Source organism: Stenella coeruleoalba (genome assembly GCF_951394435.1).
Source record: "Stenella coeruleoalba genome assembly, chromosome: 8".
NCBI lineage: Eukaryota > Metazoa > Chordata > Mammalia > Artiodactyla > Delphinidae > Stenella > Stenella coeruleoalba.
In genome coordinates this window covers 55,127,385-55,152,860 of record NC_137154.1, presented here as the reverse complement: position 1 = coordinate 55,152,860, position 25,476 = coordinate 55,127,385, and the positions used below count along the sequence as shown (strand labels likewise).

Genomic DNA, 25,476 nt, shown 5'->3' with positions numbered 1-25,476 from the left:
AAACAGAAATTTGAGGGAGGTCTTATTTATTTTTGCTGGGGCCTGCCACATGAAGACACCAGATCAGTATTGTAATGTCATGTCATGAAAGAACGGAAGGTTCAGTGACGTGATTTTAGGTCCCTGAAATATATTCCTGTTCAGTAGTGAGAGTTTTCTGTCCGAACTATTTCCTTAATGAAAGGCTTCCTCTCCGCTAATGCAGTAGAGTCCACTGTGCATGTAGCCCTCAGGCCTGAGATCAGCTGTGCAGAAAGGCATGATTATCTGGGTACAAGAATTGGCCACATGCATGTACTTTGTGACCCTCTGTCTTGAGGCTGGAAGGCCTCTGTGGAAGAGGCCTTTTTAGCTTGCTCTCTGAACATTTCAGCAGCATGGCTCTGAGCTGCGGGGAGCCCAAGAGACCGGAGGAGGAGGTAGCAGTGGCAGAGAAGCAGCAGTACATCTGCAGGCTTAGGAACAGCCTCACAATATTCAGGCTGGAAAAGTGTTTTTGTATGCTGATGGGGGAAAGGAGGGATGCAGACAGATGAAGAAATGTTCTTGAAACCCTACTGCTTCTATCTTTGATGTTGCTTTTACTTGACATTTCATCCCAGTTCCTAGGCATTGCCCCATCAGAGGATTTTTGTCTTTTTTTTTCTAGAACCGTGCCAGGTGGAAGTGAGACTGCTGCTGGCCTACAACTCCAGTTCACGCATTCCAAAATCCCCCTGGATTGAGGGTGGTGAGATGTCATCCCAGGTGGAAACCAGCATCGAGGGCACCATCCCCTTCAGCAAGTCTGTAAAAGTTTACATAATGCCCAAACCCGCAAGGCGCTGAGTCACAAGTAGTCTTTACAGCCGTGGCCTAGAAGGCCCTTCTTGGGGTCAGAGTGAGCCAGAAGCCTGGAACATTTCACCTGGACATGGTATATAGGCATAAGGAAGAACATGTGACCCTTATAGTCTTATCTGGTATCAAACATTGGATAAATTATTTTGCATTAAGAAAGCAAAAACCTTCAAGTCTATCCCATCCCCCACCCCCTACCTCCCTAGCCTTGCCCCCAGTAAAGTTGAGACACCAAGCTGTTCTAGTTCCTGGTCCTTAAAGAAATCTGTGTGGCTATAGGTTCAACATTTATACCGCAGGCCTACATTCTTCGGGTGTGAAACAAAAAGATCCAATTTTCTAGCCCCTTCCAAAGAACCAGTTATTGGAGCCGTAATCTTATTTCTTAAAGCAATAGTCTGTTTGCCAGGGCCAACTCCAAAGCAGCTTTCACAGCTGTACTTTTTCACCACCGACAGTTCCTGAAGGGCCCTAGACTTTCATTATCTTGCTGAGAGTCTCCTTCCTTAACTCAGGCAATAGCTGGCCAAGGACTGAATGAACAGCTGAAGAATGAATCACTTTCATCCCTCAGGGAAATTCTTGATCTTGCCTGCCATTATCCTTAGAACAAAAATATGAGAGAAGGGCCATATTTTACAAAAGAAACCAGGATTATGGGAAAGAGGGACCTAGTGTAAGAAACAAAGTCATTTCCCACCACTCTGATGACTCCAGCGTTGGAGCTGCATGTGAGCTGAAGGTACAGCAGGGGTCTAAGAACAGTAAAGGCTCCAGAGATGTGAACCACGTGAAGGCCTGTGCTATGTTCTTTACCTGTCATTTTATCCTTGCAACAGCCAAGTGAGACTAAGAGGTTAAGTCACTGGTAGGAAAACTGTAATAACACCTTTACTCGTTCAAATCCAAGATGATTCCAAAGGCCTGAGCTATACCATATGGAAAAGAACCTTCAAATTTTCTCTCTGTGCCTCAGTTTTTTCATCTGTAAAACAGAGGTAATTATACCTTAAGTGTTGTTGAATGGGTTTAATTAAATAATGCTTGGCAAATCTGAATCTGTGGTCAGTCTTGATCATATTTGGTACTTGGAAAGCTAATAAAAATAATAAGAGCATAAAATTACTCAGAGGCAGAGCTGGAATTTGAATTCAAGCATGTTTGACTTTTGGTTTAATATACCTAATGTGTGCCCAGCAGTGTTGTAAGCCATTTACATGAATTAACTCATTTAATCCTCAAAACTACCCTATGAAGTAGGTACTGTTACATTTATTCTATAAACAAGGCAGTTGAAGTTCAGAGAACTTAAAGAAACCAGGATTATGAGAAAGAGGGATCCACTATAAGAAATAATATTGTGAACTACATCTCTGATGACTACAGTGTTGGAGCTGCCTAGTTGGCCTAGGACACACAACTAGTAAATGACAGAGCTGGGATTTGAACCCAGGCAGTCTGGCTCTGGGAGGTTATAACTGCTATAGAGGGACTAAGGGAAGAAGATCACCTCCGTGGGATTTACTTTTCTCGTGTGCTCGCCTGTTTAGTACATCTCAGTGATGTGCCATCAGTGGGCTCTCATGTGTCAACAGATGCCCTAAAGAAAATTGCCTGCCTTGGAGATAAAATGAAGCTTAAAGCCAGGCTGAACCATACCATGGCCCTGACACAAAGCACCTAATGATGATTACTGAGTTGAAGCACACATGAAAACATCAAGACTCATCGCTGCTAACTGAGCCTTTGATGCCATAGCTATAGAAAGCCTTGCAAGGGAAGAATATGCTGAATCCTTTTCAGATAACACTACTCCTTTTATAAAAATCCTTCTGGGTCATTCCCCATTTTACAGCTGGGGAAATGGAGACTTAGAGGTAATGTCTTTCTCCTAAGGGGCAAGGGCAGGATTTGATCCCTAGGTCTTAAAACCCAAAATAGTACTTTTCCCACCAAAGGTGGAGAAAAACACAAAGGGGCAAAATTTACCTTAGTATCAGGATGAGTTTTTAAGAATTGAATGGGCTGCATTAGGAGATAAGGAGTTTTCCATGCTGGATGTGTTCAAGCAGAGGTTGAACAAGCTCCTGACAAGTTTGTTGTAAAGGAATTCAAGTATCATATGAGCAGTTGGGCTTAACCTTTTAAATTCCTTTTACTCTGAATTCTCTGTGAATTATGAGAATCTTGATTTTTCTGACAAAGACCTGGAAGGGAGCATAAAGATGGCTCTGGTGTGGCACCCTCATTTATAAGCGAATGTCCAAGCCCAGAGAGACTGGGTTAGTAGAAGCAAGTCTGGAACCCAGGCTTCTCAGTCTAATATGGTTTTCATGACAGGGATCTGTTGTTATGCCTTTTCAGTGGCCAACCATGTACCTCGTCAAAGCCAGAAACTGTGTCACATTGGACTCTATCCTTACGCCTCCTATAAAACCGGCCATCAAGTCCTTTAGATTCTGCTTCCTTAAATGTTTCAATTCTCTTCTTGACTCAGTGTTTCTGTCCTGACGCAGCCTTCATCATCACTCCTAAGGTACGGGATTAGCTTCCTAATGAGCTGCCTGCTTCAAATCTTGCCTTGCCCCCTTCGGTCTACTCTTCACACAGCTACCAGAGTAATCTTTCTAAAACCCGGATCTCATCACACCATTCCCCTGCTTTAACCCCCTGTAAGTGGGTCACTTCTGGCCCCAGGATAAAGTCTAAACTCCTATCCTTGAAGGCTCTTTATGCCCCTTGTGTCCTCTCCAGCCTCATACTCCGTGTCCCAAACATGCTCTACTTCTGCAGCTGTAGAGGATTATCTGTAGTTATTCCCAATACTTACCATGCTCTCTCTTGCTTCACACCTTTGCACTTGCTGAGCCCTGGAATGTGCTCTTCAGATTGTCTCCTATGGTTCTTTGCTTTTCATTCTTCAGGACTGAGCCTCATTCTGCAACCTATCTGTGTCTCCTGTGGGCTTGGTGCATTGCACAGCCTCCTATACATTCTTCAAGCGTGGTATTTATTGCAGGTTCACAAATGCCAACCCCTGAAGCAGGTAGGCAGGGGAAAAAAAGGGGTCAGGTGGCTTTGTCAATCTAATAAATGCATCCTAGGTAATTTTCATGAATGTATTTTTCAAAATTATGAAAAATAATAATCCTTGTACAAATTTAAAAGGGGGGGGGTGTCAAATGACCTGGAAGAAGATAACAGAGACTTGAGGAATCAGCACATTCTCTGTCAGAAGAAGACAGTTGCTATTCAGCTCCACTCAGTTGTTCATAGGTATGGGCCTGGTGATGTCAGATTTTCTGATGCTTCCAGAGAAGTCAGAAACCTGCATTTTCATGTGAAAAATAACCACATTAAAAATTTTGGTAACCAAATAAAGTAAATGTTAAAATTACTCTGAGACAAACAAAACCTGTCTCCAGGTAGATTTGTGCCAGTTTGAAACTTCTGCATCGTTACTGCATATTTACCTGTCTGTTTCTTCCAACCAGTCTGTGAATAGCTAGACCGTAAGAATGTCTGTGTTGTATCCCCAGCATAGCTCCCAGCACATAGCAGGCAAGGAAAGAAGGAATGAGCCCGTGAATCCAGAGCAAGGTTAGCTGTACCATGACATGCCTGCAAAACCCAGCCCTGAGAGTCAGGTTTCTGAAAGGACTTTATATTTGGCTTTGACATGATTGACCTCAGCAAACAGAATTATGGAGAAAGTACACACCTAGCACTTGGCAGACTGCTCGTCTTAGGAACCGCTCAAGCTAGAAGAAATTTAAGTGTGGGTAGAGTGAGGGCTGTGCAAGCAACTTACAAATTGAATCAAAGGTTTTAATGATTAAGACATGGGACTAAGTATAGTGTCATGGAAAAAGAGCTTCTCTCCAGGCTCTGCAAATTTCCAGCACTGACCATGCAGAACAGATTCAGAAGTAGGGGCTGTCAGCAGGTTCTATACAAAGTTTAATAACCTCACTGTCAGGTACTTCTGTCTCAAAGAAGTTTGTACTAAGTTCTGTTTAATGTAGAGACAACTCACTTAGGAACATTGATTACACCCACACCTAATTCAACACCCACTGGAGCTGTCTCATCTTACATTTGACAAAAAAATTTTTTTTATTGCATCAACCAGAGAAAGTCTAAATTTTATCAAACATCCTTCCTAGCTATATAAGTGTCTGGCTTTATGAGCTGAGGGAACTGAGATCTAGAAACATCCTGTCATCTGACAAATGGCTGGTTGTAGAAAGGGCACTGAGCAAGACCTTCTCAGACCTCTAGGCTGAGTCTCAGGTCTGTGAGGATCTCTCTCCCACGGGCCTCCTAAGGTGATAGAAAGAGATCAGGACACAGCATTGGGTTCTAATCCTGCCTTTGCCACTTTCTTGCTGGGTAAGCTTAGAAATTAGATCACTTTCCATTCCAATGGGCTTAGCTCATCTTTTCTTGCCAGGCCACATCTTAAGTTGCTGTTCAGTCTACGGATTGGCTGTCCTGAGGTCAGATGCCCAGTGGGGCCAGTCAGGCAACAGGATCATGTGGAGCAAAAATCAGCTTTCTGGGCTGTGGCTTCAACAGGGGCTGGGGTGGAGCAATTTTATTTAGTTATGACCATGATAGATAGACACCATACCTAATAAATAAAGAGTTCCCAAATGTTTGGTGAATAAATGAACCTCTTCTTGTTCTTTAAGACTTGTGTTATGTCCTTAGTGATGTCTTCCCTAATTTTCCTCCCATTCTGGTAGGATAAGTTAGTCCACCCTTTGTGCCACCACTGGACCTTGTAACTAGTATAATGTTAGCACACTGTATCATTACTGTCTTGTTTATTTGTTTCTCTCTCACATAACTCCTGAGGGCAAGAACTATATCATTCCTGTACCCCTAGGATCCAGCAATAATTGGTCATAAGAATATTAGTAAGAGACTCTCAGTAAATGAATATAAAAGAGAAGTACTGAATAAATGAGAGAATAGAGTAGATAATTCCTTTGGGCTCCAACATTCTATGAATCTGTGAAATTATAAGCTGATATATTAAGAACCATAAAATGAAACCAGTTAGCTTTACACAGCAGCCCCATTAGGAGAAAGATACAATGGTTTCAGTTTATTGAGTCCTTACTACATGCCAATGTGCCAAGACTTTCTATGAATTACCCAACTTAACACCTATGATAACTCCAGGTACTAATATGATCCCTATCTGACAAATGAGAACAGTGAAACTCTGAGAGATTAAATAAATGCCCAACCAGTGAGTGGCCGTGAAAGCCACAGTTCAAAGTCAAGGCTATCTGACACCAAAGCTGATACTCATAACTCTTTAAAGAGGGGGAAAAATGAAAAATAAGGTAATGCTGATTACTATTATAATTCTGTCAGTCTATTCTAAGGCTTCACAAAGGCCACCTGGTATTTAATAGAGCAAAGGCTATCCATGCCAGTAGGGACCATTAAAAGGCATTTAGTCCAGCCCCATCATTTTATAGTGAGGGAATCTGAGGCAGAGAGAACTGTCTGGCAAGGCTCAGGTTTAGTTAGTAGAACAGCCTGCCTAGAACCCTAGTATCAAGGCATAGCTCCTTTTACTGTTATTGAAGTGTTGCCTCAGTTCATTCAGGGCTCTGCTCATATGTCATTGCACAAAGACACTTTCCCTGACCACATATCTGAAATAGCCCCTATCACTCTTTTTCTTATCTTGCTTTATTTTTCTTCATAACATTCTACTTATATTATGTATTTGTTTACTTGTTTATTTTGCCCACTAGAATATAAGCTTCATGAGCACAAGACTTTTATTGCTGTTTCTCTGGAGCCTATAGCAGTGCCTGGCATATAAGGTACTTAATAAAAATTGGTTGAATTGATGACTAAACATTCCAAAGCATCAACTGCAATGTAATTTTAATGCACTGAAACTTTTCTTTGGCTTTCAAACTTCAAGTCAAAAGGCTTTCTTTATTTTTGCCTTTATTTTCGCTTACTTCTGGCCTAACATTTGCCACAATATTAAACTTTGGTAAACTTCTGTCTCCTCCCCTGATTTTCAGCCCCCACCCCCCAGGACAAGGACCTTCCCTAAGTCATCCATGCATCCCAAAGCCTAGCACAAGACCTGGCACGGGCAGCTGTTCAAAAATGCTTGGGGGGATGGAGTGGACAGAGGTAAGAGTGACAGTCACAGGCATCATTGCTTAGTGATTTATTCTCTTAAGGCTCCATCAGCAGGTGGAATGGAAGACCCCTCCCACCCTGATGCCTTGGGTAACCAAGGCATTATACTCCTTCACTGCCTTCTCTGTCTGGAGGACCCGCACATCAATGCCTTTTTTCTTGAGGTATTCCACAGTTGATGGGGGTACCTGGGAAGAAGGAAAAAGATGAGTAAATCAGGGGGAAAGGCCCCCAGGGTTTCTTTTCCTGCTATGAGGCAAGTATATTCTACAGAACTGGACAGTGACAACCATCACTCCTCAATCACCCAGCGTGTCACCAGCCCAGAATTTGGCAGTGAGTCCCAAGGAGTCAAAGGCCTTCTAAGAAGTTAACAGAAGTACCATGAAACATGTGCAGACAGCTCAGGTGATATGGAAACTGGAAAGAGGATGGATTTTGGAGTCAGTCTTGAATTTAAGTCCTTACTAGCATTGTGACTTTGGGTAAGTGAATTAAATTCTCTGAGCCTTTGTTTCCATGTATGTAAATAGGGATAACAATACCTGCTTACAGGGTTGGTATGAGAATGAATTCAGCTAAAGTATGTAAAACGTTAAATGTTTGACTCAGTCCAACCTGACTGATTCAAATCCAGATAAATGTTAAATGTTTGAGTCAGTCCAACCTGAGTCTAAATTCTAACTTTGCTATGTACTAACCAAGAGACCTTTGAAAGTCTTTCAACTGCAATTTCCTCCCCTATAAAACGGGGACAATAATACTCAAAATCAAAGGGTTGGTGTGAGGATGAAATTTTATGAATGTATGTACACTGCAGCTCAAACATCTTCTCAGAAAGGCCTTTCTTGATCACCCCATTTGGAGCAGCCCCTCATAAGTCACCATTTTCTTCACAGCACTTACTATGATCTGAAATTGTCTACATTTTTATTATCCATGAGGGCCATGAACCTTGTTTGCTTTGTTTAGCTTGTTGTCCCTGGTACCTAGAATAGTGTCTGCCCCGTAGAAGATGCTGAATAAATATTTGTAAACGAATTTATATAAAAGATTCTCAAGAGTGGCAGCTATTGGATATTTTCTCAACTCTGGCTTGCCTTCAATATTATTTTAAATAGATTTTAATTAGACTCTGCCTTGTCAGAAGGAGCTCTGAGTGAAATGTTTTTTAAAATGTCCTACATTACTTTTTTATATGTTTGAACAATTTTATAATAACAGTAGTCTTACAGATAGGGATCATTTTAATGGAGGAAAAAACTAGGTTAAACTAAAAAATATAACTAAAGGGCACCTCCATTGGTAGGGAACTGGATTTTACGACATCTATATAAAGGACAGAATGAGGTAGATCTCTATAAACTTATGTGAAAGGCTGTCCATAATGCAATAATGTAAGTGAATAAAAAGTTACAGAACAATATGCATAGAGCGATCCTATTTATGTAAAAACATGTATATCAGTATGTGTAAGTGTGTATATATTTGCAGATGCATAGAGAGAGCATTGGAGCAGTTACGACTGGGAAGGGGAAATCTTTCACCTTTTTAATTCTACATTTCCGCATTGACTCTTTTACAACAAGCATGTACTATTTCTGTAAGTACAATAAAAATAAACTTTCTTTTTCTGAAAGGGGAAAAAGGCTTAACTTGAATGTGCCCAAGAAAAGAAAAATTAAAAGTACTGTAAAAATGGAAAGTACTGTAAAAATCTAAAGAGCCAAATATTGATAGCTGTAGAGCTTAAGAGAAATTCCAGGATTGAGGAATTTCTGAAAAATAGTTGAAACAGCACAGGCCTATGATTAGAGACTGGAGAGTCCAACCCTGATGAGGAAGAATAGTGCGCAGCCATTATTTTATCCTGGGCCATCCCCTGGCTCAGCAAAATGAGGGTGCATGATATATAGAGATGAACTTCCAAGAAGGACATATCTCTAAGGTAAAGATCCAGGAGATTACCAGAAGTCCTCAGGAATGCTGTGCTCACCAATACCTACCTTCAAGGCCTCACTCATCCCTCGGCCAATGACAAGGATCTGCACACCCTTCTCGACAACTTCCTCCACATCTGCAGGCTGCACACCAGGAGAATGCTGGACATGGAAAGAGAAAGTATACCAGCTACCTGCTCTTTTCATCTTTCTTTGCGGTCAGCATTCCTGTTAGAGTCATTCATTCACCGAACAAATGTTTACTGAGGTTTACTCTAGGCCAAGCCTCACTAGGGCCCTGGGAATAGCAGAAGATACAGTACTGCCCTTATGGAGCTCTAAGTCTAGTGAAAAATATAGAAGACTACAAAGAAATTTCAGTAGTTTTACAAGTGCTACAAAGAAGTAATGTTCAGGGTGTAGTGAGAACATACAGAAAGGGCACCTAATTCAGACCTGGGGAGTCAGGGCAGGGGGTCAGGGAAGACACCCCAGAGGACGTGACATTTAAGCTGAGACCTAAAGGGCAAACAGGAATTAGCCAGGTTAAAGGAAATCAGGGGAACAAGGCATACCAAATACAGGGAATAGCATGAACTAAGGCTCAGAGGAAAGAGCAACCTAGTGAACTACAATTAGTTCCATATGACTGAAGTGTAAGTGACAAGTGAGTGGAAAGAGATGACGTGGGAGAAGAAAGCACCTGCACACCATGCCAAAACTTGGAAAGCTCCATACCGTTTCCTTTTTCTGAGCCCCTTTCCCACTTAACTCCAGGAAAACTTTGATGCTTTAAAACCTATCACTGTAAAGTCTTCCCAGATTCTCCCAGGGATATTTAAGGTAAGGTGTTTAATGAACATTAATCCAACGTTAAAGGATGGTGGCTTCTGAAACTGCTTCCACATCAGCAAAGGGGATACAGGAGTTAGAGTTTGGTAAATACCAGCCCAACTACTGGGGAGTGAATAAGAGTGGAAAATTGTCATGGAAGACATGCTGTTTTAATTGCATCTTGAAGTATGACTAGGAGTATGCCTTGATGCAGTGGTTGTAGAAGGGGTACATTCTAATCATCGTTAGACATGGTTTAGGGAAAGAGCTGCTGAATATACCAAGACAACAACAAATGTACCAAAGAAAGAAGGGTTTTTCAGTCTAAAAAGCTGATGGTTTAGAGAAGATAGGATTGAAATTTGTTATAAAAGGTAGAAGAACAAATATGAGTATTTTTATTAAATCCTGGAATAATAATATCTTACATGTTTACAGTTGCAATTTTCATAATACAGCTATAGAAATTATTCCATGTGATCTGCATTAATAGTAGCACAAAAGCATCCATTCTCCTTGTTTTATAGATAAAGAAACTGAAGCTCACAAAATACACATTAGCCAAGATGACACAATTACTAAGTAGCACAGTTGGGATTTGAACAGAAACATGTTAACCTTTGTTTAATGCACTTTATTAGAATACTGTAACCTAGGGAGCAACGTTGAAACTTGAAAGAACTAGCCCTAATGACCACAGAGTTGTGCTTAAGCCCAGTGCCCGGCCCACTGTAGGCACACAATAATTGTCACTTTAGGTGTAACCTGAATCTTCCCTAAGGCAATTGCCTGTCACCCACACACACACATGAGCTAAAAAAACAATAAAGGAGACAGACTGAAGTATTAAAAAATACTTGATTAACCCCCCTAAAAAGGCAGGAATAAAAAACATGAGGACAAACAGAAAACAAATAGCAGTATGTTAACACTTAAACATAACTGTAGCAGTAATTAACTTTAAGTGGACTAAATAGTTTAATGAAAGGCAAAGACTGAGTTAAAAAGCAAGACCCAACTAAACACTACTTACAAGGTATATACTTGAAATATAAAGGCATAAGTTGAAAGTAAAAGGATAAAGAAAGATATAAAATGCAAACACTAAGAAAGCTGGTGTGGTTATATTAATATCAAGATAGGAAGTATTACGACAGATAAAGAGTTTCATCTCATGATACTTAAAGGACCAATTCATTAAGAAAAACATAACAACCCAAATCTGTACACTCTTAGTGAAAGAGCTACAAAATATATGAAAACAAAAATAACATATCTGGGACTTCCCTGGTGGTCCAGCCGCTAAGAAAATGCCTTCCAATACAGAGGATGCAGGTTTGATCCCTGGTCTGGAAACTAAGATCCCACATGCGGCAGGGCAAATAAGCCCACGTGCCACAACTACTGAGCCCGTGTACCACAACTAAAGAGCCCCTGTGCCACAACTACAGAGCCCATGCACTCTGGAGCCACAACTAGAGAGGAGCCCACATGCCACAACTAGAGAGAAGCCCACACACTGCAAGGAAAGATCCTGCATGTTGCAGCTAAGACCCAACACAGCCATAAATAAATAAATAAATATTAAAAAAAAAAAACAAAAATAACAGAACTAAGAAAAGAGACAAAACCACTATAGTTGGATTTTTTTTAACATCTTTATTGGAGTATAATTGCTTTACAATGGTGTGTTAGTTTCTGCTTTATAACAAAGTGAATCAGCTATACATATACATGTATCCCCATATCTCCTCCCTCTTGCATCTGCCTCCCACCCTTCCTATCCCACCCATCTAGGTGGTCACAAAGCACCGAGCTCATCTCCCTGTGCTATGCGGCTGCTTCCCACTAGCTATGGTAGTGTATATATGTCCATGCCACTCTCTCACTTCATCCCAGCTTACCCTTCCCACTCCCCACGTCCTCAAGTCCATTCTCTATGTCTGCGTCTTTATTCCTGTCCTGCCCCAGGTTCTTCAGAACCATTTTTTTGTTTTTTTAGATTCCATATATATGTGTTAGCATACGGTATTTGTTTTCCTCTTTCTGACTTACTTCACTCTGCATGACATACTCTAGGTCCATCCAGCTCTATGGTTGGAAATTTTAACAACCTTCTCTCAGTAAATGATAAAACACATAGACAAAGAGTCTAATTAAGGAAATGGGAGCTTTTAGCAACACTGTCAGTTAATTTGACCTAATAGACATTTATAGGTTACTACACCCAACAACTGCAGAATACACATTGTTTTTTCAAGTGTACATGGAACAGTCAGTAAGACCTTATGCTGACATAAGTCTCAGTAAATTTCAAAGAAATGAAATAACAGAGAATATGATATCTGACAAAATAGATTTGTTGATAACAATAAGATATTTAGAAAAGCCATAAATAATTGGAAATTGAGCAACAAAGTATTTTGAACTAAAGGGTAAAGGAAAAATACATGAAAATTTGTGGAATACAGCTATATAATGCTTATAGGCAAATTTATCACTTTAAATACTTATAATAGAAAAATAATTGTCTAAAATCAATGGTGTAAGCCCCCACCTTAAAAAGCTAGAAGAGAAGCAAATCATATTCAAAGCAAGCAGAAGACAGATAATAATGAATATATGTATGTAAATCAATGAAATGGGAAACAAATGACAGAAAAATCAACAAGGCCAAAAGTTGGTTCTTTCAAAAGATTAATAAAATTGAAACCATTGTAAGACTGATCAGGAAAAAAAGAGAAGACACAATTCATAAATACCAGGAATGAAGGGGACATTACTATAGATCATACAGATAGCAGAAGAATAATTTTAAAAATTGGGAATAAATTTACACTAATAAATGTGACAACTTAGAAGAAATGGACAGATTTTTTTGAAAGACACAACTTATTAAAACACAAGAAGCAGAAAATCTGAATAGTCCTATAGATGTTAGAAATTGAATTTATAATTTAAAACCCTTCCACAGAAAAAATTCTAGACACATATGATTTCAGTGGTGAATTCTATTTTAAACATTTAATGAAAATCCTCAACAAAACATTAGCAAATCCAAGGTTGGTTCAATATTTTAAAAATCAATGTAGTTCACCACAAAGTAAAGAAGAAAAATTACACAGTTGTGTCAAATGATGCAGAAAAAGCATTTAATGAAGTTCACCATGTATTTATGATTAAAAAAAAGAAAACTCTCAGAAAACTAAACTAGAATAGCCAAGATATGGAAGCAACCTAAATGTCCATCGAGAGATGAATGGATAAAGAAGATGTGGTACACGCACTTATGGCCACCTAATCTATGACAAAGGAGGCAAGAATATACAATGGAAAAAAGATAGTCGCTTCAATAAGTGGTGCTGGGAAAACTGGACAGCTACATGTAAAAAAATGAAATTAGAACACTCCCTAGCATCATACACAAAAATAAACTCAAAATGGATTAAGGACCGGACACTATAAAAACCCTCAGAGGAAAACATAGGCACACCACTCTTTGACATAAATAACAGCAAGATCTTTTTTGATTCACCTCCTAGAGTAATGAAAATAAAAACAAAAATAAACAAATGGGATCTAATTAAACTTAAAGCTTTTGTGCAGCAAAGGAAACCATAAACAAAATGAAAAGACAGTCCTCAGAATCGAAGAAAATATTTGCAAATGAAGCAACTGACAAGGGATTAATCTCCAAAATATACAAACAGCTCATGCAGCTCAATATAGAAAAAAACCAATCCAATCAAGAAATGGGTGAAGACCTAAATAGACATTTCTCCAAAGAAGACATACAGATGGCCTACAGACACATGAAAAATGCTCAACATCACTAATTATTAGAGAAATGCAAATCAAGACCACAATGAGGTGTCACCTCACACCGGTCAGAATGGCCATCATCAAAAATTCTACGAACAGGGCTTCCCTGGTGGTGCAGTGGTTGAGAGTCTGCCTGCCAATGCAGTGGACACGGGTTCGTTCCCCAGTCCGGGAGGATCCCACATGCCGTGGGGCGGCTGGGCCTGTGAACCATGGCCGCTGAGCCTGCATGTCCGGAGCCTGTGCTCTGCAACGGGAGAGGCCACAACAGTGAGAGGCCCGCGTACCGAAAAAAAAAAAAAAAGTTCTACAAACAAAAAATGCTGGAGAGGGTGTGGAGAAAAGGGGACCCTTGTACACTGCTGGTGGGAATGTAAATTGGTACTGCCCCTATGGAGAACAGTATGGAGGTTCCTTAAAAAACTAAAAATAGAGCTACCATATGACCCAGCAATCCCACTCCTAGGCATATATCTGGAGAAAACCATAATTCAAAAGGATGCATGCACCCCGATGTTCACTGCAGCGGTATTTACCATAGCCAGGGCATGGAAGCAACCTAAATGTCCATCAACAGAGGAATGGATAAAGAAGATGTGGTACATATACACAATGGAATATTACTTAGCCATAAAAAGTAACAAAATAGTGCCATTTGCAGAGACGTGGATGGACCTAGAGACTGTCATACAGAGTGAAGTAAGTCAAAAAGAGAAAAACGAATATAGTATAGTATCGCTTATATGTGGAAATTAGAAAAACGGTGGAGATGAACTTATTTGCAAAGCAGAAATAGAGTCACAGATGTAGAGAACAAACTTACGGTTGCCAAGGGGGGAAGAAGGGTGGGATGAATTGGGAGATTGGGACTGACATATATACACTACTATGTATAAAATAGCTAGCTAATGAGAACCTACTGTATAGCAAAGGGAACTCTACTCAGTGCTTTGTGGTGACCTAAATGGAAAGGAAATCCAAAAAAGAGTGGAGATATATATATATGTATGACTGATTCACTTTGTTGTAGAGCAAGAAACTCACACAACATTGTAAAGCAACTATACTCCAATAAAATTTAATTTAAAAAGTTCAGGGCTTCCCTGATGGCGCAGTGATTAAGAATCCATCTGCCAATGCAGGGGACACGGGTTCAAGGTCTGGTCCAGGAAGATCCCACATGCTATGGAGCAACTAAGCCCGTGTGCCACAACTACTGAGCCTGTACTCTAGAGCCCACGAGCCACAACTACTGAGCCCACGTGCCACAACTACTGAAGCCTGTGTGCCTAGAGCCTGTGCTCCGCAACAAGAGAAGCCACTGCAATGAGAAGTCCGCACACTGCAACAAAGAGTAGCCCCTGCTCGCTGCAACTAGAGAAAGCCCACGCGCAGCAACGAAGACCCAATGCAGCCAAAAATAAATAATAAACAAAATTTTTTAAAAATGTGGTTCATATATACAATGGAATATTGCTCAGCCATAAGAAATAAATAATGCCATTTGTGACAATATGGATGGACCTAGAGGGTATTATCCTAAGTGAAGTAAGTCAGAGAAAGATAAATACTGTATGATTTCATTTATATGTGGAATCTAAAAAACAAAACAGAAATAGACTCATAGATACAAAGAATAAACACATAGTTGCCAGAGGGGAGGTGGTGGGGGAGATGAGTGAAATAGGTGAGGGACATTAAGAGGTACAAACTTACAGTTACAAAATAAATGAGTCGGGCTTCCCTGGTGGCACAGTGGTTAAGAATACGCCTGCCAATGCAGGGGATATGGGTTCGAGCCCTGGTCTAGGAAGATCCCGCATGCCGCAGAGCAACTAAGCCTGTGCACCACAACTATTGAGCCTGCACTCTAAAGCCCACGAGCCACAACTGCTGAGCCTGTGTGCCACAACTACTGAAGCCTGTGTGCCTAGAGCCCAAGCTCCGCAACAAGAGAAGCCACCACAATGAGAAGCCCACACACCTCAACGAAGACTAGCCCCTGCTCGCAGTAAGTAGAGAAAGCCCGTGCACAGCAACAAAGACCCAATGCAGCCAAAAATAAATAAATAAATAAATTAAAAAACAAAAAACAAATGAGTCACAGGGATGAAATATGCAGCATGGGGGATATAGTCAATAATAGTGGATGGTAACAGATGGTAACTAGACTTACCATGGTGATCATTTTGTAATGTATAGAAACATGAAATCATTATGTTGTGCACCTGGAACTAACATAGTGTTGTAGGTCAATTATACTTCAATAAAAATAAATAATAATTATTATTAATATTTTAAAAATAAACTAAACTAGAAGGGAACCTTCCTTAGGTAGAGGACATCTAAGTAAAACCTACAGCTAGCTAAACATTAAGTATAATGTTGAAATGTTAAACATTTTCCCCAAAAGATTGGACATAATAATTTACTTCCTTATTATCTCTTGGACCTGTCCATTCCTCTCCATCTCCACTGCCACTACCCTGGTCTAAGCTGTCATTACTTCTTATTTAGCCTGTTGCAGTAACTTTCTAACTGGTCTCCATAAAACCACTTTAGCCCTTTCCAATTAACCATTCTTCAAATTGTAGCTAGAGGAATCTTTGCAAAACACAAATCCACTCAAGTCACTCCTCTGCTTAACAGCACTCAATGGCTTCTCATTGCCCTTAAAATAACTGCCAAACTCCTTAACATGGTCTGTAAGTTCCCAGCTGCCTCACCAGTCTTACTGCATATCACTTTCTTCATGTTCTAGCAGGAAAACAGTTTGGCATTTTCTTAAATATGTACTTACGCAATTCAGCAATCACATACCTGGGTATTTATCCTAGAGAAATGAAAACTCACATTCACACAAAAACCTGTACATGAACGTTCATAGCAGCTTTCTATTGGGGGTGGGAGGAGGCGTTGTTAACTCTTATTTCCTAAACTTAGAAGCAGCATATCCTACTCTAGATTTTTTTTTCCAGTTTTATTGAGATATAGTTGACATACAGCACCGTATAAGTTCAAGGTGTACAGCATATGACTTATGTATATCATGAAATGATTCCCACAATAAGTTTAGTTAACATCCATCATCTCACACAGATACAAAAAAAGAAAAAATCATTTTTCTCTTGTGATGAGAACTCTTAGGATTTAGTCTCTTAACAACTTTCATATATATCGTATAGCATTACTAACTACCGTCATCTGTAGCAGCTTTACGTGTAGTAAACCAAACTGGAAACAACCCAAATGTTCATCAACAAATTGTGTTATAATCCAACAATGGAATACTATTCAATAATAAAAAAGGAACAAATTATTGATACCTAGGACAATATGGATGAATCTAAAATGTATTATGCTGAGTGAAAAAAGCAAGTCTCAAAAGACTATATACTGTATGATTCCATTAATATGACAAATAAATGTAACGTGTATTAGGTCAATTGGCAAAATATTAATAAGGTCTGTTTATTAGATAATAGTATTGTATCAATGTTAATTTCCTGATTTTCATCACTGTTGTAAGAGAATGTCCTTGTTTTTTGGGGAAATACACACAGGCATTTAGGAGCAAAGGGATAGAATACAGCAGTTCAGAAAAAAGTCTATTGGAGAAGAGGATGATAAAGAAAATATGATAATCTTAACATTTGGGTCTGGGTAAAAATGGGAATTCTAATATTCCTGTAACTTTTCTGTAAGTCTGAAATTATTTCAAAATAAACAGCTTAAAAAATAACCCTGTAGTATTGGCAGGTTATAGATTAGCAGGAAGAGACCACATATAGGCACACATACCTACTCACTACTTCCTGATTTATTTAGCCAAGGAAACAAAGTTTAGCAGAAGCCAGGTGGCTACACAAAGCAGGAACAGATGCAGCCCATCTTTTCTGGCTTTCTCCATGTCTCTTGATTCCCTGTGGGGTGTACAACTACTGCTGACACTCTTCACTCAGTGAGTGTTCCAGAGCTGATAACATAGCCAGTCTCTCACACTAACACCTTTTTATGTTCTGACTTAACTTCATCAGCATCTTCTTAAGGAATTTACACTAAGACTATATGAGCTTACACTTAAGGGAATATCAGAGTGTTCTAAATTAGAACACCTGCACGTCAAAGAGTGAACCAAACTGATCAGCAGCAACGGGACTTCCTCATCGTGGGAGGGGATGCAGAGCTAGTGGCCAGGTGGCTCTGAACAGTATCTCTGCCTCCAGCTTTCCCTATTCTCCACAAAGATCAGAAGAGATTGGGGGGAGATTAGATTCTTTATCTCTAAAGTAATTTAGGTTTATATATTTAAAAATATATATATTTGTTTATTTGGCTGCATCAGGTCTTAGTTGCGGCATGCAGGATCTTCGTTGTGGCATGCGGGATCTTTCATTGTGGCGCGCAGGCTCCAGAGTGCGTGGGCTCAGTGGTTGCAGTGTGTGGGCTCTCTAGTTATGGTGTGAGGGGTCAGTAGTCGTGGCACGTGCAGGCTTAGTTGCCCTGTGGCATGTGGGATCTTAGTTCCCCGACGAGGGTTTGAACCTGCATCCCCTGCATTGGAAGGCAGATTCTTAACCACTGGACCACCAGGGAAGTCCCTAGGTTTACACATTTTTAAAAGGCAAAACAAAAATGGGGATATTTTTTCATTTGATTACAATAATTGGTTCTTAAAGAATGCATCGATAAAACGATTGGATTAGATGCTTTTTTAGTTCTACAGCTCTGTGATCAATCCTAGAACCACCCTGAGCTGAACAGCTATGGTATGAAGAACTAACATTTTTTTTTTCTGGTACAACGACCAAGGTAAATATTTAACAGAATTACAAATCAGGGCTGGAGAGCTTCACCTGCCTTAAGTAAATGCATTTATCTGAAATACTGAATGATTCCTTCCTTTAACAAAGAATAGGGGCTTCCCTGCTGGCGCAGTGGTTGAGAATCTGCCTGCCAATGCAGGGGACACGGGTTCGATCCCTGGTCTGGGAAGATCCCACATGCCGTGGAGCAACTAAGCCCGTGTGCCACAACTACTGAGCCTGCACTCTAGAGCCCATGAGCCACAACTACTGAGCCCTCATACCTCAACTACTGAAGCCCATGCGCCTAGAGCCCGTGCTCTGCAATGAGAAGCCACCGCGATGAGAAGCCCACGCACTGCAATGAAGAGTAGCCCCCGCTCCCCGCAACTAGAGAAAGCCCGCGCACAGCAGCGAAGACCCAACACAGCCAAAAATAAATAAATTTATTAAGAAAACCCCCAAAGAATAGCATCTACTTTGAGGAGCACTGTGATCCCCAGGCTGTAAGAGCTCACATTCTAGTATAAGGAAACAAGGCCACTGCTCAATGAAGTGAAAGGTCATAAAAGAGTGCAAAACCATAATCCTCTCAAGATTCAGAGACTGCAGACAGCAGGAGCCCATCAGAGTTGCTGGAGCAGTGGAACTCAATTGGCTGTTGCGTGCTTTACTGCAGGCCCAGGGTGTCACATACAGAGTCATGAAAGATAACTGCAGCAGCCTGTGGATCCAGGCCTTGGTGGGTGATTACTTACAGCCTTGCGCATAGGTCTGTGTTTGAAGCATCAGCCTGTTATTGAGGCATCCTCACCCTGCCACCAGCTCCCTCTCTGCTTCTTGCAATCCCTCCCGGCAAACCACTAAGGCTCTCTACCCTTAGTGAGTGTCTGATTCTGTTCCTCTTTAAGAGGCTTTCCATAACGTGTCAATGTTACGGAAATCTTATTGTGTTTTCTTGGAGGAAAGCTATTAGCATCTTTTCATGTGTCTGTTGGATATATGTACGTCTTCTTTGGAAAGATGTATATTCAGGACCTCTGTCCAATTATTAATTGGGTTATTTGTTTGTTGGTGTTGAGTTGTATGAGTTCTTTGTATATTTTATATATTAACCCCTTATTAGATACATTGTTTGCAAATATTTTCTTCCAAAGCCTTTTGATTTTGTTGTTAGTTTCCTTCATTGTGCAAAAGCTTTTTAGTTTGATGTAGCTACATCAGGGAAATAGAAATAAAAACCACAGTGCAATATCACCTCAGATCTGTCAGAATGGCTGTTATCAAAAAGATAGCAAATAGCAAGTGTTGTCGAGGATGTGGAGAAAACGGAACCCTTGTGCACTGTTGGTGGGAATGTAAATTGGTGCAGCCACTATGGAAAACAGTACGGAGGTCCCTCAAAATATTAAAAATAGAAGTACCAGACAATCCAGCAATTCCACTTGTGTATTTTTGCAAAGAAAATGAAAACACTAAAAGAATGAAATCTTGCCATTTGCGACAACAAGGATGTACTTAGAGGGTATTAAGCTAAGTGATATAAGTCGGACAGAGGAAGACAAATACTGTATGATTTCACTTATATGTGAAATCTAAAAAACAAAACAAATAAACAAGTAAAACAAAACAGAAATTAGACTCATAAACAGAGAATAAACAGGTGGTTGCCAGAGGGGAGGTGGTGGGGGAGATGCGTGAAATAGGTGAGGGAGATTAAGAGGTACAAACTTAACCGTTACAAAAGAAATGAGTCACAGGGATGAAATGTGCAGCATGGGGAATATAGTCAATAACAGTGTAAATATTTTGTATGATGGCAGATGGTAACTAGACTTATTGTGGTAATCATTTTGTAATGTATAGAAATATCAAATCATTATGTTGTGCACCTGAAACTTGCATAGTATTGTAGGTCAATTGTACTTCAATCAATAAATCTATCTATTGATAGAGTAAAGAAACACGACAACAAAATGCAATGCATGACACCTGACTGGATCTTGGGTTGGAAAGGAAAGCCAGCTATAAAAGATATTATTTTATTGGAACAATTGTTATAATTTGACTATGGAGTTGATGCTATTTAATATTATATAAATGTTGGATTTCTTGAGTGTAACATTATGATTATGTAAGGCAGAATGCCTTTGTTTTATTAGATACAGGCTGAAGTATTTAGAGTTAAGTATCATGATGTCAGTACTTACTTCCAAATGATTCAGCAAATATAGTTATTCAGAGAGAGAGAGAGAGAAAGCCACCGAAAGATAAATAAAGTAAATGTGCCAGAATATTAAAAACTGGTAAATCTAGGCTGATGGTATACAAGTGTTTATTATTTTTTTCCAATTTGTTATATAGGTTCAAAATATTTCAAAATAGAAAAAGGGGCAGGAGAGGTTCAATAGGCTTTTCAGGTCAACCACGTTTAGAAGGTAAATGGGAAAACACAAGCAAAAACAAACACATACAAAAGCAGAAAGGGTTAGGGACAGCTCAGCTCATCTATCTTTCCTTTTGCGTCCTAAGTACTAGAACCTTTAGTCTGATCAAATGGACAAGACTCTGAGAATTATGTTATGCTTTACACCTACTGCCTGTATTATATATAAAAATAAACCCACAAAATCGGCAATAGTTATAGAGGGCATTTGGGGGGAAATTGGAAGATAGGCTGTATACTAAATAGTAATATTGTATCAAGGATCATATCCTTATTTGTGAGAATGATATTGTGGCTATGTAGGAGAATGTTTATGTTCTTAGGAAAGAAATGCTAAAATATCTGCCATTTACACTCAAATGATTGGGGAAAAATGTGTGTGTGTGTGTGTGTGTGTTTAGAGAGAAAACACCAACGTGGCAAAGTATTAACAACTTGAAGATTTTGAGAAAGGGTGTGTGGCTATTTATTGTAATATTCATACAACTGTTTCATAGGTTTAATATTGTTTAAAATTAAAAGGTGGGACTAAAATCAACTACATGTCAATAAAAAAATTTTTTTAAATAGGTGGGGTAAAGTTTCCACATTTCCTTTGGTTCTCTTTAGGTGCCTGCTAATTGGTTTGGCTTTCTTTTAAATTTACACTTTTGTCATATCTTCCTCCTTGTCCCCTTTCAGCCTAACAAAAGGATATATAAATGAAAGACCTATGCATGTTTCCACATAGAAAACTCTTCTCCAATAAGATAGTTATTGCTTTAAGATAGAAATGAGTGAGGACAGTATGCAATAGTAGAAAAGTATAGGCTTTATAGTAAGACTCAGGTTCAAATCTTGGTTCCAAAAATTATTAGTGGTGTGACCCTGGAAATGCTATATTTGATCAGGCACACAGCAGTTGTTTAATGATTGGTAGAGATTTGGGAGTAGGTAGTAGTAATTATTATTTCAAGGACACTGGTTGAAGACAGTAAATTTTCCTGATATTTCCATTCTGCAATCGCTATATCATCTGCCCCTTCCCACCCTTAAACTGATAAAAAAGGAATCACAACATTAACCTACCTCAGAAGGAATGTCACAAAGTATAAAAAAATTTTTTTAATGACATTTATAATTAAAAATTCAATGCAGCCAACATTTACTGAGCCCATACTTTATGGGCACTGTGCCAAATGCATAGTTCTTGCCCTTAGGGAGTTCACCACTTAGTGAGGGAAACACGTAAATACACAGTCAGTACAATACAGGTGAACTGCACTAAGTGCTAAAATAGAGGCACAAAGTATTATAGGAATACTGAGAATGGAGTAAGCAGCTCATTCTCACAAGGATTATCAGGAAGTGCTTCATAGAGGAGATAAAACAAAAGCTAGGAATTAAAGGATATATAAGATTTCAACAGGTACCAAGGGGAGCAGGTCATTTCAAGTAAAGGAAATGGTTTTAGGGACTTCCCTGGTGGCACAGTGGATAAGACTCTGTGCTCCCAATGCAGGGGGCCTGGGTTCGATCCTTGGTCAGGGAACTAGATCCCACATGCATGCCGCAACTAGGAGTTCTCATGCCACAACTAAGGAGCCCACCTGCCGCAACTAAGGAGCCTACGTGCTGCAACTAAGGAGCTGGTGAACCACAACTAAGGAGCCCGCCTGCCACAACTAAGACCCAGCGCAATCAAATAAATAAATAAATAAATAACAATAAATAAAAGGAAGTGGTTTTAGCAAAGGTACAGAGAATCAAAGATCATGGTAGGTTTGTAAGGGAATATGTATTTGGTATGGAATAGCTAGGTCTTCAGATGTATTATGAAATATAGGGGATGAGAATGAAGGAAAAATTTGGAACTGTATCATTGTTTTAAAAAAATGGCCCTGAACACTATCCTAAGGAGTTTTTGCTTAATTCTGAGGTCTATGGAAAGCCTTTGAAATTTTCTAAGCAGAGCAGTGACATGACTAGCTTTATGTTGGCCAAGTCGACAAATGTACTTTGTTGGATATGGTGGAGGAGAAAACTGGAGAAATAAAACTTCTGTCTGATGTTTCTTTTCTAGGTGACTGGGTGGATAGTGATTGCATTAATGGAGACGGAGAACACAAGAAAGTACCTGGATATTTGTGGGGGGTGGGGAGGTAGGGAAAAGGAAATGAAATCAGCTTTGGATATGTTTGGTTTAAGTTGCCCAAGGAACAACTCATATGCAGATGTACAACATGTGATTGAATATTCTGATAGTTTGGATAACTGTTCAGCAAATATTCACTCTTTTTGCCCTCTTAGTGTGGGCAGAATATACTTCTGTGCCCTACTGATGTGGGAACTTACGTTGGTGAACCTGGGGCAAGCAAAGCCTTGAAATATACTTGGTCAGTGGGGCTTATGTTTGTGAGCTTCAGATAACACCATGAGAAGATCAGGTCCTGGCTAGTTCACTGGTCTAAGATGGATAAGAGACATATGGAGTACCCAGCCAGCTTGCCAACTGCAGCCTGGAGTAGAGCTGCTCCAGCTAGACCTATGAGCATGACAATAAACACTTATTATTGTAAATCACTAAGTTTTGGGTAGTTTGTTAAAAAGAATAGCTGAACAAGGGAATTCTCTGGCAGTCCAGTGGTTAGGACTCGATGCTTTCACTGCTGTGGGCCCAGGTTCAATCCCTGGTTGGGGACCTAAAATCCTATAAGCTGCGTGATCCAGCCAAAAAAAACCCAAACAAACACAAAAAAAGAATAGCTGAACAATACTACTATATATTTAGAGCATGAAAAATAACTAGAGATAATACCTCCATCAGGTCATGGCATAAACAACTGTAGTACTCTAGAGTAAAAAGAAATCCCCTAAACACTCTCAGGCAATTAATTCCCTCAAGGATTCCCTATTAAGCAGCGTTTGATGTACAAATCAGAGTGTTTCATGTCCAAGACTTTTAAAAGAATTAATGCAGTCATTTCTATAGTTGAGAAACATACTGTAGAGCAGTATTATGTGCTAGGCGTGGTGCTAGGTAACTAAGGGAGAAAAGAAAAAACTTAAAAAGATCAAGTGTCTACTATGTGACAGGCACTGTGGTAGATGCTTTACAAAGATGAACATATTTAGTATTCAAAGCAACCACGTGAAATATATTATTTTCCAGGTCCCATCCCCAAGAGATTATGATTCAGTAGTTGGGAAGAGTGCAGGAGATACAGAACATGCATTTTAAACAAAGCTCTAGGTGATTCTGATGCAAGAGATCCATGAATCACACTGAGAAATACTGAGTGCGAGAATGAATGAATTTGCATGATGGTAAGTGGCATGCATTTTTCAAATTTATTCTTCCCAACCCATTTATTACTCTTACATGAAGCCATGACAAACAGACACTATTATTCTCCTTTTATAAACGGTTAAACTGAGGCACAGTCAGGCTATATAACTTGGTTAAGGTATCTAGTTAAAATGTGACAGTGCCTGGACCTATAAATCTAAATATCTACTAGGTATCTCTTGATGCCCTATTGTAAGTTCAAGCTCAACATATTCCAAAAGAATTAATCATTTTCTCTACCCAGCCTCTGCCCCAAACACAAACACATCTGTTCCTCCTCTTCATATACCCAATCTCAATAAATGGCACTACCATCTACCCATTTGTCCATGCTAGAATTCTCCTTTGCCTGCTAAATCTAATAAACTGCCTTATCCTGCCAATTTCACCTTCTTTTCTTAAATTAATTTTTTTTTTTTTTTTTGCGGTACATGGGCCTCTCACTGTTGTGGCCTCTCCCATTGCGGAGCACAGGCTCCAGACGTGCAGGCTCAGTGGCCATGGCTCACGGGCCCAGCCGCTCCGTGGCATGTGGGATCTTCCCGGACCGGGGCACGAACCCGTGTTCCCTGCATCGGCAGGCGGACTCCCAACCACTGCGCCACCAGGGAAGCCCTTAAATTAATTTTTTACTGAAGTATAGCTGAATTACAATGTTGTGTTAATTGCTGCCGTACAGCAAAGTGACTCAATTATACATATATATACATACTTTTTCATATTCTTTTCCATTATGGTTTATCACAGGATATTGAATATAGTTCCCTGTGCTACACGGTAGGACCTTGTTGTTTATTTATTCTGTATATACCAGTTTGCACCTACTAATCCCAAACTCCCAATCCAACCCTCTCACCTTCTTAATAGTTTTGATATTTGCTGTTTCATATCCACCCACACTACTACTAACTTAACAATAACAGCTTAATTTATTGAGTGCCTACACCGTATCTAGCACAGTACAGTAACCCTTAGATCAACTCTGTGAGGCGGGTAATATTACTATCTCCATTCTATAGATGAGGACTCTGAGGCTTAATAGCTTTGATTTGATGTCCTTTTGCCTCTATACAGGTAAGTTCTAGTCAACAGCTCAGCTTTTCCTCTCATCTTTCCTAGTTCTTCTCTCTCCAGCAAGTTCTAGAACACCTCCTCTTGTTTATTCTACTGACAAATGAAACTTAACAAGATGAAAACTAAACCTACAGCAAACTTTTCCTGTTTTCCTGTTATCATCACTGGCAACTTCACAGTTTTGTAGTCTTTAGTGTTGAAGTT

The 25,476-nt window shown here is 39.7% G+C and overlaps 2 protein-coding genes across 3 annotated transcripts in view; one reads left to right on the top strand and one right to left on the bottom strand.

Moving 5' to 3' along the window:
- Positions 1-3,837, top strand: part of INTS4 (integrator complex subunit 4) — a 113,827-nt gene extending 109,990 nt beyond the window's left edge. Inside the window, exon 23 of the mRNA XM_079929762.1 lies at positions 650-3,837. Within this exon, the coding sequence (XP_079785888.1) occupies positions 650-828 (179 nt within the window). The 3' untranslated portion in view covers positions 829-3,837. The remainder of the gene's footprint in view (positions 1-649) is intronic.
- Positions 3,838-5,427: 1,590 nt separating this feature from the next.
- AAMDC (adipogenesis associated Mth938 domain containing) overlaps positions 5,428-25,476 on the bottom strand; it is a 35,072-nt gene continuing 15,023 nt past the window's right edge. For both annotated transcript variants that reach the window (XM_079929774.1, XM_079929775.1), the window contains exons 3-4: positions 9,030-9,125; positions 5,428-7,211 (exon numbers count right to left, since the gene is read on the bottom strand). In XM_079929774.1, the coding sequence (XP_079785900.1) occupies positions 7,071-7,211; positions 9,030-9,125 (237 nt within the window). In that variant the 3' untranslated portion in view covers positions 5,428-7,070. The remainder of the gene's footprint in view (positions 7,212-9,029; positions 9,126-25,476) is intronic.